Raw genomic sequence first — 13,510 nt, 5'->3', positions numbered from 1 at the left:
TTTCCTTTCATTATTAATGCAGGCCACAGTCATATTAACTGAACCTGCGACTTTGTCATCAAAAGAAATCAGATATTTTCACATCATTTTATAATTGTTGCAGGTATCTCAAAATATCATTTGTGCTTATCTCTGCTTGGAAATGATGGCAGTTACTGCTGTGAGGTCTCGCTATTTAATGTGTTAAGATATCTTACTCTATCTCAAATTGGAAAAAACATTTGGATATATCTGTAGATCAATATAATTGGTTCATTTTGCAGCTCTCTCTTTTTTCACGTGTTTAAAACCATGAGGCTTCCCCGGAGGTCCATGGCACAAGGGCTCCACGGGGCAAGGACCCCCATATGGAGGGGCACAGAGATGCTGCTAAGCCCAGGAGACTGAGGCTGCTCTGGGTGTCCCAGGCCTGCGGAGGCCTCAGAGAAGCAAGGACCAGCACTTGGAATCCAATTTCTGAAATTGATCACTGATGGAAAAGGGGCCTCAGGAGGATGTCAGTGCAGAGTAATTAGGAAGAGTTGATGGGTTAGAAGACATGCTTCTCAAGTGGACGCTTCCAAGACCAGGCTGGAGGGAAAGACCAGGAGTCGGGCCTCACTGGTGAGGGAGTCACACAGAAATGCCCTTCCCTATTGGCCACCTGGCTTTCATTCTTCCTATAAACACAGCTCCAGGGGCCTGGGCTTCTCTTGGAAGCTCTTACCTCTATAAGCTGTAATCACATCTTCTCCACCAGATGGAACCTCCTTTTCAGTTCAAATATTTATTGAGGGCCCACTGTGCCTTAGGTGGCATTCTTGATGCCTAGGAAGCACTGATGAGACACCCCTGGCTACTCCCCATTGGCACCATCGCCATGTTGAGCCCAACACAGAGCCTGGCACACGGCAGGCTCTCCATTAGAGGCTGACAGAGTAGGCCTCACTTCATGGCCAACTGAATGTTTAGTTGCCCTCTCTGGCAAGGAGGTCTCAAAGATATCTAAAATCTATGACAATTAAACTAACTGGTCACCAATGCCTCTCAATTCAATATCTTGAAAAACTATTTCACTTGATCCCTTGTCTCCGCCCACACTGCACCTCTGTTCAGGTCTCCACCAGGCTCAGCTGGATTACCACAACCCACGTGATCCATCTGTCTCCCTGCGCTTCCACTGTGGCCACCACTCCAGACCAAGGCGACATCATCTCTTGCCTGGACTAATAAAGGAGCCTCTTGCCTCTTCTGGGGCCAATCTCTCATCCACGACCCACGGGGCAGCCATTATTTAGGAATTCAAATCCAGTCATTTCACTTCCCTTCAAAGGCTCTTCTAAGCTTTGAGGGAAAAAAAAAAAAATATAACCTCCTTCCCACAGCCTGCCAGGCCTACGGGGTCGGCTACTGCTTTCTTCCCCAACACTCTCCCCCCTCCACCTCCCTAAACCAACCACACTAGCCTTTTGTTCTTCAAAATGACTAAGTCATTTCCCCTTTTGAAGCCTTGCTCTGCTCCCCACTCCCCATGGGAGACGCCTACAACTATCCTTTCTCATCTTCCTGGGGTTGACTAACTTCCTTAAAAAGAACTTTCCCCACCAGCTCAAATAACATGGCTCTATTACATCCTCAGCTTTTTCCTTCTCGTAGCTCCAGTCTCAGCCTGGGCCTCAGTTTCCTCATCTGTAAAATGGAAATCACACTACCCATCTCACAAGGCTGGGGTGAGGGTTAAATGAGTTAATATTGGTAAAGTGCTTACTTAGAACAATACTTGGTGCAAAGCGAATGCTTTAGAAGGGCTAGCTATCATTTTACTGCAAAAAGAAGCTCTTTGTTTTCTGCCTATTTATTGTCTACTCTATACATCACTGATAGAAATATTTCACACAGTGCTTGACACAGAGTACAGACTCAAGAAGTATCTGATTGAACTAGTGACTGTCCTTCTAATCAGCAGTTTTGCCTCTCGTCTCACCTCATTCATTCTTCTGAACGATTGCACTAAAACACAATCAGCTCACATCTACTTAGAGCCCTGCTTTAGTCCTCCCTAAACAGGGCGGTTGAGTCCTAGAAGAGGACTAGAAGCTCAGTAGAGTCCTAGAAGTTCCTTTGAGATGCTGCAGGGACCAGCAAGGGGTGGGGGTGGCTGAGTCGCAGGATTCTGGGAGTCTCCCCCAGCCCCACCCCGCTTCACCCTGAGTCTCAGCACTTGGCAATGGCCTCACCCAGAACAGCAGGTCAAAGATGATTTGTTAGCCTTTTTCTCACACTGAGCTTCTGGTTTAAGATTTAGGAACCTGGTTTGTAAAGCCTGAAAACAACTGACCATCAGGATAAAATCCAGTCACCTTAGCTAGTCTCATTAAACCCTTCGCCATCTGGCCCTGTGTGCTCATTTCTGGACACTCCCCAGCCAGGGTGAGCTACCTGCAGTTCACAAGCTTATTCAACTTCCCGCTTGTGCACAAGCTGTGCCTTCTCTGGAACTCCCTTTCTGCCTCTTCTGCTTGGCTTCAAGATACAGCTCCAATATCACCTCTCTAAAGCCTCCCCGGTTCTCCCACGTGAGTTTGATGCTCCTTCTTGGGGTTTCCACATCACCTTTTTGCTAAATTTCATATGCTGTCTTAGGGCAATGCAAAGGTTTGTTCTACTCTCACCCTTTCCATTATAGCAGGGGTGGGTAAACTACCAGCTGTGGACCAAACCAAGTAAGCTGCCTGCTTTTTGCAATGCGCCTCCCTCCCAAGCCAAGAATAGTTTCTACATTTTTTAAATGGCTGAAACAATCTAAAGAATAATATTTTATGACAAGTGAAAATTATACATGAAATTCAAATTTCCGTGTCCATAAAGTTTTATTGGAACATCGCCACGAGTGTTCCTTTATGCATTGTCTACGGTTGCAGTCACACTTCACTGGCAGTCGAGCAATTGCAGCAGAGACTGCACGTGGCGGGCAAAGCCTACGATACTGACAATCTTTACAGAAAAAGTTTGCTGACTTCTGCAGAAACGCACTGGCCAGAGTAGTGGAGTGGGGATTACTGGGGTCAAATCCTCTTTATGACTCCTCTGAGGAGACACTAAGTGTAACTATTGATCAGACAGTCGAACTCATCAACTATAGAAACTGTAAAACAAATCACAATTCTCTTTGGTTTTCTGACAGTATATAAATTAGTATTAATTTTCCATCTTGATGAAAATGCTAACAAAAACTATGAGCATAACTGATAAGTCTTAACCACTACCATGCCTCTAGGGGGCCTCCCTAGTGGTTCAGATAGTAAAGCGTCTGCCTGCAATGCAGGAGACCTGGGCTTGGTCCCTGGGTCAGGAAGATCCCCTGGAGAAGGAAATGCAATCCCCTCCAGTATTTTTGCCTGGAGACTCCCTGGTGGGCTACAGTCCATGGGGTCACAAAGTCAGACACGACTGAGCAACTAACACTTAGCTCAGTGACTTTTTTCACCATGCCCCTGCTACCACAAACAGGTTAGATTCAGGATGCCTACAAACTGCCCCCAGCAACTGTGGGGGTTCTCAGAGCAGCCCTCAGTGATCATCAGCTAGGTGCCACCTCGTAGGTGCCTACCTCAGGGAAGGCAGAGGTGGGTCATGGAGAAGCCTGAAGGGAGGCAGAGACGGTTCCATGCCGCTGTAGTCAACATGGTAACCATGGTGTGGGTCTCCCTCCTTTGCATTCCGAGGCAACCTGCCTACACCACCTACTGGGGGCCATCACGTGATGGTCTCCCTTCCTCTGACTGAACCAGGACTCAGTACTTGTCCCAACGGCAACAAACCCCTACCCTGAATTTGGGCTCATAATGTGGAGTCAAAGGATGGGTTGGACCCCATTCTATTTCCTGGTCATTTGAAGTAAATAATATAGGAAGCTGTTGCTAGTTGGTAGCTGATGCAGAAGGTTAAATGCTACTGGGAGGCAGAGTGGGGATCAGGTCAGACTGAGGCACATTCAGATGAGGAGGGAGAGGGACAGATACTCGAGGAAGCCCAGGTGGTCATTCGGTAGCAGGACTGAGGGAAGCCGCCACCCTGTCAGGCTGACAATGAAACCTTCGAATGAGGATCCTTCACTCTTTCTGCTGCTGAGCATCTTTCCGCTGCTCTGACTGCAGAAGTTTCCTCTCACTCCACACCATGCTAAGGTGCTCAGTCGTGTCCGACTCTGTACAACCCCATGGGCTGTAGCCTGCCAGGCTCCTCTGTCCCTGGGATTCTCCAGGCAAAAATACTGGAGGGGGTTGCCATGCTCTTCTCCAGGGGATCTTCCTGACCCAGGGGTCGAACCTGGGTCTCTTATGTCTCCTGCATTGGCAGGTGGGTTCTTTACCGTTCATGGCACCTGGGAAGCCCACCGCCCTCCGCATCAGAGAGCCCCAGCCTGTTACTACTGAAAATCACGACAGTGATGAAGGAGACACATACCTAGTGTTTACCCTAGGTCAGGTAGTGTTCGTACCCTATACATATGAAGTCATTAATCCAGACAAAAATCCTATGAAGCAAAAAGGATCAATACTTCTAGGTAAACAAACAAGCACAGAAAGGTTAAATAATTTGCCCAAGGTCACACAACTGGGAAATGGCAGCTATGGCCCCTGTCTACCTGGATCCAGAGTCTGTGCAGGCGACCACCTCTCCTCTTCCTAGGCTTCCATGTAATCCCACATGTTCCTACCCACTAAATTCCCCATCTCCTTGTTGGAGCTTACTTATGTAGATCTTGGGTTCATGCAACCAACTGTGCCTAATTAGAATAGAAATTGGTATCAAGATTGATGCTGTAAATAGTAGACCCTTAGAATTCTGGCGTGCAGCTTGGAAATCTCTAGAAATCTCCTCCTGCCCTGCCCACATCCTGGAATGAAATGCAAACAGACTGTTGCATGAAAGGGTGAAGGAGCTAACTAAACTATGACTTACAGGTTCTTAAGACTCAGACTCCAAACTCAAAAACAGTAAGACTCTGGAAGTTTTTCTAGGTATTTCTGTTGAGCAACTAGAAGAGGATAAGAAATATAAGGGGAGTGGGATGAGTTGGTTACTTTCTATGACCTGAAGTAAAACTGCAGTGAAAACGGGCGGGGCGGGGGCGGGGGGGACAAATTCTTATCTCAGGTGTTTGAGCTGCTAGGGAAACTGTGATACCTTGCAGCTGTGGTTCTAAAACCTGAATGTAGAGTAGAATCACCTGGAGAGATTGTTAAAACACAGATTGCCCATCCCACGCCCTACTCTGAGATTCTGATTTAGTAAATCTGATGTGGGGGCCCAAGAATTTGCATTTCCAGTAAGTTCCCTGGTGATGCTGTTGCTGGTCCAGAGACTACACTTTGCGGATCACTGCCCAACAGCACAAAGCCCTCTCTTCTTGTCTCTGGAAGGCGTGAGCATGCCCATTATTAACTTATACCAAAAAAATGCCAACCAGGCTGGGTTTTTATGGTCAAAGTTAATGCTCAGGTTGGCAAGACCGTAAGCCTGGCAAGCCCAAAGAATGGGAATTTCTGGGGAAAGCCAGAGGAGTGGAGGATGTCAGGGAGGCTCGGACTAGAGAAGAAAGAGGCCCCAACACATTAGACATCAAGAAAAAGACAATAGTTAAGGGGGCATGAGGGCTTCCCAGGTGGCTCTGTGATAAAGAATCCACCTGCCAGTGCAGGAGATGCAACAGATGAGGGTTCAATCCCTGGGCTTGGAAGCCCCCCTGGAGGAGGAAATGGCAACTCACTCCAGTATTCTTGCCTGGAAAATTCCATGGACAGAGGAATCTGGTAGCCCATGGAGTTGCAAAGAGTCAGACACGACTGAGCAACAGAGCACAGCATACATAAGGGAGCATGAGGTGGCCAGACTCAAGAAAGTGTGGCTGCTAAGGACAGAAGACATCCCCAACATGAGCCCCCAACCCCTCTCATTTATTAATTTAACAAATATTTCTTAAGTTACTATGCTAGGTACTCTGGCTTCAACAGAGAGCAAAATGTTACAAGGTTCCTGACCTCCTGGGGCTTGTATTTTAATTGTGGCTGCTAATAAAGACAAGAGTTCCTATAACCCAGATTTAACAGGCTGAGATCTTGGGATTGAGTTTATGAGCTAGTTCTTATGTCTGAAAACCAAAAACTTAGAGCAGTCCTTAAAGGTCCTATATGTCTCTCCGAGGTTGTTATAAGTCTGAATACAAAGAGTGCCAGTGCTACCTAGAAACCGACCATTGAGGAACAACCTCCTCAAAGCCTGAATTTCAGGTGCTCAAATATGCAGATCCAGAAACCAAGTTCACACTCAAGAATTCTCTGTTCTACTGTCTTAAGTCCAGCTTAAGTCAATCCTAAAGGAAAACCACTCAATCCTAAAGGAAATCAGTCCTGAGTATGCATTGGCAAGACTGATGCTGAGGCTGAAACTTCAACACTTTGGCCACCTGATGTGAAGAACTGACCCCTTGGAAAAGACCCTAATGCCGGAGAGATTGACAGCAGGAGGAGAAGGGGACGGGAGAGGATGAGATGGTTGGATGGCATCACTGACTCGATGGACATGAGTTTGAGCAAGCTCTGGGAGCTGGTGATGGACAGGGAAGCCCGGAAGAGTTAGACGCGACTGAGAGACTGAATGGACTGAAGTCCAGCTTACAGCTGACCTCTGAGTAGCAGCAAGAGCCTAGCCTCCTCATGGAGGACAAGATTGACACCACAGTCCAATGTCTGTGATGCTGAACTGTTCACGGCTATGTGTTACAAGCTCAGGTCCTCAATGCTCTGTCATTTACCAGGTATGGAAATTAACCAAAGCTCTCCAGGTCTCAATGTCTCATCATAAAACCTTAACAACAACTACGGTCCTTGCTGCATATGGGGCATTACAACGAACCAAATGTAAGGCATGTGAAGTGCTTAGCTCAAAGCCTGGCCATAGTAATCATCTAACAGCAGCAGCTATGGTTGCTTTTTCCCTCTAAGTGGGTGTTGGCCTTTTTAAATCCCTGCTTAAATATTAGACGTATGTATGGGGGTAAAATTCACCACCTAGTCTATAGACTGCAAAGTGGCCAGACACGATCATAACAGAAACTAAAGGGGAAATAAACATCACAGGAAGACTGTGGATTTTGAGGTCAATAAGGCTGCACTGCCGAGTGGCCCTGGGACATCACTTCTGCACACAGTAGCTAGAAGCGTCTTGGGTTACTGTCTGTTGGAGAGCATGTGAGTGTTTTGTGGTTGTCTGCATGACAAATACTTATCAGGCTTTGGAATTATGTGAGTGTGGAGGAAGGGGGTGTGTCTTCCTACAAGGAATAGAATGAAATAGAAGAGTCATTTCATTGGCCAACACAATAAGAAAACACACTACCCTCGGTGTCTACAGAGGCCACCATGTTTAAACTACAAGCAACCCCAGGACCCAGCCACAGTAGCCAAATAATCTGGACCAATCAGACTTCAAAACTCAGGTACACACACTTTTCTATCAGTGTATTGGTATGCCAAGGGTGGCAGGAGTTCAGAGATGAGAGGAAGTTAACTTGTACATAATTTAAAACATTCATTTTTATGTTGATCCAAGCACACAGATATGTTACGGAATAGAATGAAAAAAAAATCACATCAAGTTTTAAAAACACTTCAAGGGGTGTATCCTAGGGGAAGCTGGTTGCTGCCTCTAATTAGGGGACTTTGAAGGCAAAGTTTGAGAAGAACTAGAGTGGTGGAATGAATGCAGAAGTAGATATTGCAAGACCTGGGTTTAAGCTGGAGGCTCTGATGCTTACTTCGTGTATTATCTTGAGCAAGTTGCTTTAGTGATCTCAAGCTTCCTCATCAGGTAAATGGGAAAGTTCCTCAGAGAAGCAACCTTAGAGTTGATGAGGGGCTCAAAAGAAGTAATATATGAGGAACTGCATACAAATACTGATTAGGATTATTAGAGAGGGTCTACAGAATCAGGCTGCCTGGGCACATTTGCAGGCTGGAGCTAACCTGCCATACTTGTGAAAGGGGACTCAAAGTTGGAGGCAAGACAGAAAAAAAAATCATGGCCCAGTGTGTGAACGGCTGAGGACGCAATCATTGCCCAAGCATCTCGTGAATGAATCCTTAGCGAGAGAAGCTGAAGGCAAGAGAATCAGCTCACAAGAGATCAGGAGAGAACCTAGACATGAGAAAACACAACCCAGTCATCCCCGTCACTTTCCTACCCACGGCTGACTGAAGATGGAAAGGAAGAGAGTCACACAGGCGGAGCAGGGGAAGGCAAGCCAGTCTATGCTTGTGCCTCGCTGCCTATGGATTACTACTACAATGCTGCGTCTGCTCTGGGGGAACCACTGTTAGAATCGACTGAGGCTCCCTCTAGAGTGGTTTTTCAAGTTTCGTCTGCTGTCGTAGGTACCTTGTAATTCAGCGTGGCTTTTCCAAAACACACTGAAAACCTGAAAATAAAATGCAGAACAAACGCAACCCAAATGACATCATTGTTCTGAGCGACAACTAGGGGCACACTGATCTCATAACCCCATTAAATGGGGTTGCCACCTGCTATTGTCCTTTCGATGGCAGATTCAGTGGCGCTGCCAGAGCACTGCCTGCCGTAGCAGGCATCAAACAAATATCTGTTCAACTATCTCATCTGCCTATTTAATAGGTTATAAAATTGTCAGCTTTTTCATCGAAACTACCGCCTTTCCCCCCCTCCCCATTCAAAGTCTCTCTTGAAACTCAATTCCATTAAGGCTTTTTAATACATACGAGCAGCAAGGAATTTACTTCCATATTTTTTTATAAAAGGCAAAACTCCAAGTTCCCACCTGGGCAGCCCTGACAAGCTATTGTTTGAACTGGAGTACATTATTTAATTTGGATGACAAGCTCAGGGGGTAGAGACCCCGTCTTTCAGAAACTGCAGCTCTGAGCACACTGGGAGCTTTCGATAAATAACAGCAGCAAGACATGCTGTGATGGGACCTAGTTTAATTATTTATTTTTCCAATTCCAGATTTTTGGCAGCATGTGTTTACCCCTTGCTTGATTTCTAAGGGGGCAGCCACCTCCCAGAAGTGCCCCACACAAAGATGGATAAGCAGCTCTCTGACTTTTCCTTCCCATCATCCCAGCGCAAGGAGGAACACCTGATCGAGCCAAAAACGTGGAATCTGAGTGCATTCAGGGTGCCTGCTGGGTTTGGAAGGGAACTAAGTCCTCCAGGACTCAATGGGTAGAGCGAGGCAGTCAAGAGAAATGTTTTGGCTCCCACACATCTACACAGCTGTCAGATGGCGGAGCTTGGATTTCCACTGTTATCACCTGCTGCGGGCCTCCGAGCTGTCTCGACATTGACCCGAGAGACCAAGTATGCCTAAAGCTGCACACTAAGTGCTATGTGGGGGTACTTTCAAGTCTTTCAACAGAGAAGTCAAAGATGGTGATTTTTGCCGAACTTGAACTCATAAGGATCTCACGAAGACAGATATTAAATATTAACTTATAATTGTATAGCCAGATGAAGTCATGTAGGAAGTATTATGCATTATATACATTTGCGTAATGTATATAATGTAATAATTATAACAGTGACCAAATGAAGACATTATGTGTGTGCCCCAGCACACAAGTAGTGGGCAAGGAGGAGGAAGCAAATGACCATTCTAAGAGGCCTTGCAAAAAACCTGTTTTGTTTTTTTTTTTCTTTCTGGGTAATAAGGCTAACATTTGGTAAGATGGGCTCTGCCTGGGTGAAGGTGGGAGTGTCTTTCCATACACTTCTCAATAGACCTTAGCGCCAATGTCCTCTCTATGCTTACACAACAAATGTATCAACACAGCACATTTTTCCAAGTGAAGACTTCTCGCCTTGCTCTCTGACGCATTTTATACCAAAACAATGGCAACACCTGTAGCCGTTAATTTCTGCTCTTTGATTTCTGTCCAGTTATAAAGGAGGCGCTCAGCAGGCTCCCCTCTCAGGAGCCATATGTGGAGTTGATGTGCCAGCAGCCTTGGAAGGAAAAGAGCCTCGGAGAAGCGCACAATGGCTCCATAATCCCCATCCACTGGACCCTCTTGAACCTCGGCTTTCTTTCCCAGTCAAAGAAATGCCAGTTTCAAGAGTCAAGCTGTGGCTGTCCTGGGGACCCTGGGGGAGGTGGGGGGGTGGGGTGGTGGTGGTGAAAAACTCTGCCATTTGCCTGGGTGGGTGGTGCCCCTGAGCCCCGCCATTTAGTCAGACAATCTGGAGCCCAGAAACTGCCTGTGGCACCCCCAACACTTTCTCTCGCCCTCCCCTCTAGGGTGAGGCTTTTTACCCACAAAGCCACCTCCGCGGGCCCAGCCTCTCCCCCGAGCTGTAGACCACAGCGCACACCCTCCACAGAGCCACAGCCCCGCCCCCTTGCACCGGGCCGCGCAGAGGGTTCTGTTCCCCCCAAGCCTGAGCCTCTGTTCCAGCCTAGCGCTGACCGGTGTCGAGCAGACCAACTCTTCAGACCACATCACAAGGGTTACGGGGGGTGGGCACAAAGACTGGGGTGTGGCAAGTCCTTTAGGTTCCACGGCTTCTCAGCCCAGGGCACTGCGTTTGGTAACCCTGGTGAGGACAAGGGTCAAAGCCGCAGGCCAACCCAGACCACACACCGGGGGAAGCGTTTAGGGGAGGGCGGGGGAGCTGCCTGGGGAGGCTCAGACCCAAACAAGCGCCCCTGTTTGGATAGGCAGGGATGGCAACGGGATGCAGTCACCAGAGTTTTGAGCTTAACTCCTACCCTCTCCACCTCCCTTTTTTCACACTCCCTCGGGGACCTCTGGTCGTGCTTGAGAGTAGCCCGAGGTACCAGAACGGTGGTCGGGCGGCCACAGGGCTGCGTAAATCCGAGAACTGGTAAAGGTCAACCCTCTCTGCCTGCGGCTCTGCCTCGCCCGCGGCTCCGCAAAGGGAGCGCTCCCCTACCCAGGAAGGGGCAGGACTTACGCAGTTGTTCTCGTTGTTATCGATCTCGAAGTCCCAGCGGCAGATCTTGGTGCGCGCCTGGATCTCACTCATCCTGAAGAGGCAGAGTGCGGTGGTGGTGGGCGACCGCTTCTCCTGGTCCTCTCCGGTGGCTGCGCTGAACACGCCCGCCCAGACGTCCAGGGCCTCCACCAAGCTGGAGGAGAGCAGCAGGCGGCGGCCGTCTGGGTGGCCGCGGCCGCAGTGGAGGGCCGCCTGGCCCTGGAACAGAAGCATCTCGGAGCTCTTGGCGATGCGCGCCATGCTGGGCCAGCCGGTGGCGGCGCCTCTCGAGTAGTTGTAGGGGTAGTAGGGGAAGTAGACGCTGCCGTTCCAGAGAAAGGCGTCCACGAAGTGCAGGCTGCTCCCGCCGTCGCGCAGCTTGAGGCGTCCCGTCTCCTTCGTGGCCAGGCTGCGCTTCCCGGTGTCCTTGAGCGCGATGGCCGTTTCGCGGTCGGACGCCGCGGGGTTGCAGCGGCTGGCCGTCTCGGACTCGGGCAGCACATAGGTGGCGGCCACGGCCAGGTACCAGCTCTGGGTGTCGTTCGCGTAGTACACCACGCCGGCCGTCGAGCCCTGCGGGTGACACGACACCACCTCGGTGCCGTTGCGCAGGGAGCTGCGGCTCAGGTTGCCCAGGGGTCGCACCTCGCAGGCGCCCCGGTCGAAGGTCCAGCCGGTGAGCAGCAGCCCCTCGAGGCCGGCCGCCCCCTCGCGGTAGGGCAGCAGCAGCTTGCTGAAGCTGCTGCCCGGCCGGGGCCGCGCGGGGGGCGCCAGCGGGACGGGCTCCGAGCAGTTGCCCACTTGGTCCCGGTATAGGCGCGAGAGCCTGTGCTCCAGGCTGTAGTCCAGCTGGTCTAGGCAGCTGCCGCTCGCCACGAACACGCCGTCCTCCCGGCTCACCGCGATGGCTCCGATAGCTTGCTGCGACCGCCACACGGGCTCGTCCGCGCCCCGGCCGGGCGCCGCGAGCGCCAGCAGATAGGCAAGCAGCGGCAGCAGCGCGGCGGGGCGCGGGGGGCGCGGCGGTGCCTTCCTCCGGGAGACCTCCATGGGGCTGTGGCGTGGGGGGGGGCCGCCCCCGGGCAGGGCGCGCGGCGGCGACGGCGGCTCAGGCGCGCGGCGAGTGAGACGCGGGCGGCGGCGGCTCCTGCGCGCGCTCGGGCTCCCGCGGCCGCCCCATCCCTGCGGCTCGCCCGGGAAGGAGAGCGGGGAGGGCGGCGCGCGGCGGGCTCGTTCCGGCAGCCTGTGCAGCGGCGGCGGCGGCGGCAAGCCCTGCGCGCTCCGGCGCCGCTTCCTCCGGGCCCTCCTTCTCCGGAGAGTTCCTCTGTGCAATGCTGGCGCTCGAGGGGAGGCGCGGAGGGGAAGGGAGGGGACGGGCGTAGGGGAGCGAGGCAGGCGGGGAGGGCTGGAGAGGTTGGGTGCGCTTGTGCGTTTCACTTTCCCATTGTGAAAGTGGGATGCAACTGGCCCCCTTCCTCATCCTCTTCCTCCTCCTCCCTCCGCCTCCTGTCCGCCCGCCCTCCCTCCACGCCCATCTCCCCTCCCCTCTTGATTCGGTGAGATAGGGAGGAGGGAGGTCTCGTAATTTGGGTTACTGTGTAGGTGGCCTCTTTCATCTATTCATAACAAAGCTGAGCCGCCTGCCGCCGCCACCACCATAGCCCCTTAGCTCGCCCGGGGCTCCCGGGGCGCGCTAACAGCGCACCAAGCTGGCTCCAGCGCCTGTCCGCCCGCGGGGCTGCTCCAACGCTCGGGTTTTGTTTACGAGAGCGGCGCGGAGAGATGCGCAAGGCTCGGGGAGCTAGGACCCAGGCCGCCGAAGGGTTGCAGCTGAGGCCCGGGGCTCGGGCCACTGGGAGGCTGCGAGGGCGGCTGACAGGTGTGGAGCGGCGGGAGGGAGGCCCTGGGGAGGAGCGCGAGAGAGGGAAACACTGACAAGCCCGAGGCTCAAGGAACCAAGGCGCCCCTGTGACAGGCGCTGGGTTTCCCCGGGTCAGAGGAGTGAGGTGGGGGAAAGGCAGGCGCCGAGATTCTGGTTCTGGACAATCCCTGGGGCCGGAGCTCCCATACTTGAGGAGGTTCTCGCATTTCCCTTGGCAACGGAGTCCCAGGCTTTCAAACCTAGCACTTAGAAAGTTCTTCTCATCATCTAACCTGAATGAGCGTGGCTAGTATTTATTGAGAACGTACTGCGTGCCGGGTCCCGCTTGAAATTCATTACGTGGATTAAAACTCATTTAATACCCATAACAACCATGTTAGTGACTTGTTATTATCAGCCCCATTTCGTTAGGAGGGGTGGAGACGTTGCGGAACTTGCCGGGGGTCCTACTGCTGACAGACAGCAGAAGTGAGATTCGAATTCTCTTCTAGCTCAGGGCCGCTTACACCGCTCCCTCTAGCCAAGTTCCACCTGTGGTCTTTACAGAACTACCTGGAGAGCATTCTCAGCAGGTGGGGCAGAAAAGTTCCCCAAGTTAAATGTTCCCACCTACTTCCC

At 51.2% G+C, this 13,510-nt stretch overlaps 1 protein-coding gene across 1 annotated transcript in view; it reads right to left on the bottom strand.

Annotated features, from left to right (window-relative positions):
* The window catches only part of PLXNC1 (plexin C1), a 156,845-nt gene extending 143,591 nt beyond the window's left edge, over positions 1-13,254 (bottom strand). Inside the window, exon 1 of the mRNA XM_069584197.1 lies at positions 10,990-13,254. Within this exon, the coding sequence (XP_069440298.1) occupies positions 10,990-12,060 (1,071 nt within the window). The 5' untranslated portion in view covers positions 12,061-13,254. The remainder of the gene's footprint in view (positions 1-10,989) is intronic.
* Between the last annotated feature and the right edge of the window lie 256 nt (positions 13,255-13,510).

This window comes from Ovis canadensis, chromosome 3 (assembly GCF_042477335.2).
Source record: "Ovis canadensis isolate MfBH-ARS-UI-01 breed Bighorn chromosome 3, ARS-UI_OviCan_v2, whole genome shotgun sequence".
Lineage (NCBI taxonomy): Eukaryota > Metazoa > Chordata > Mammalia > Artiodactyla > Bovidae > Ovis > Ovis canadensis.
This window is presented reverse-complemented; position numbering and strand designations above follow the sequence as displayed.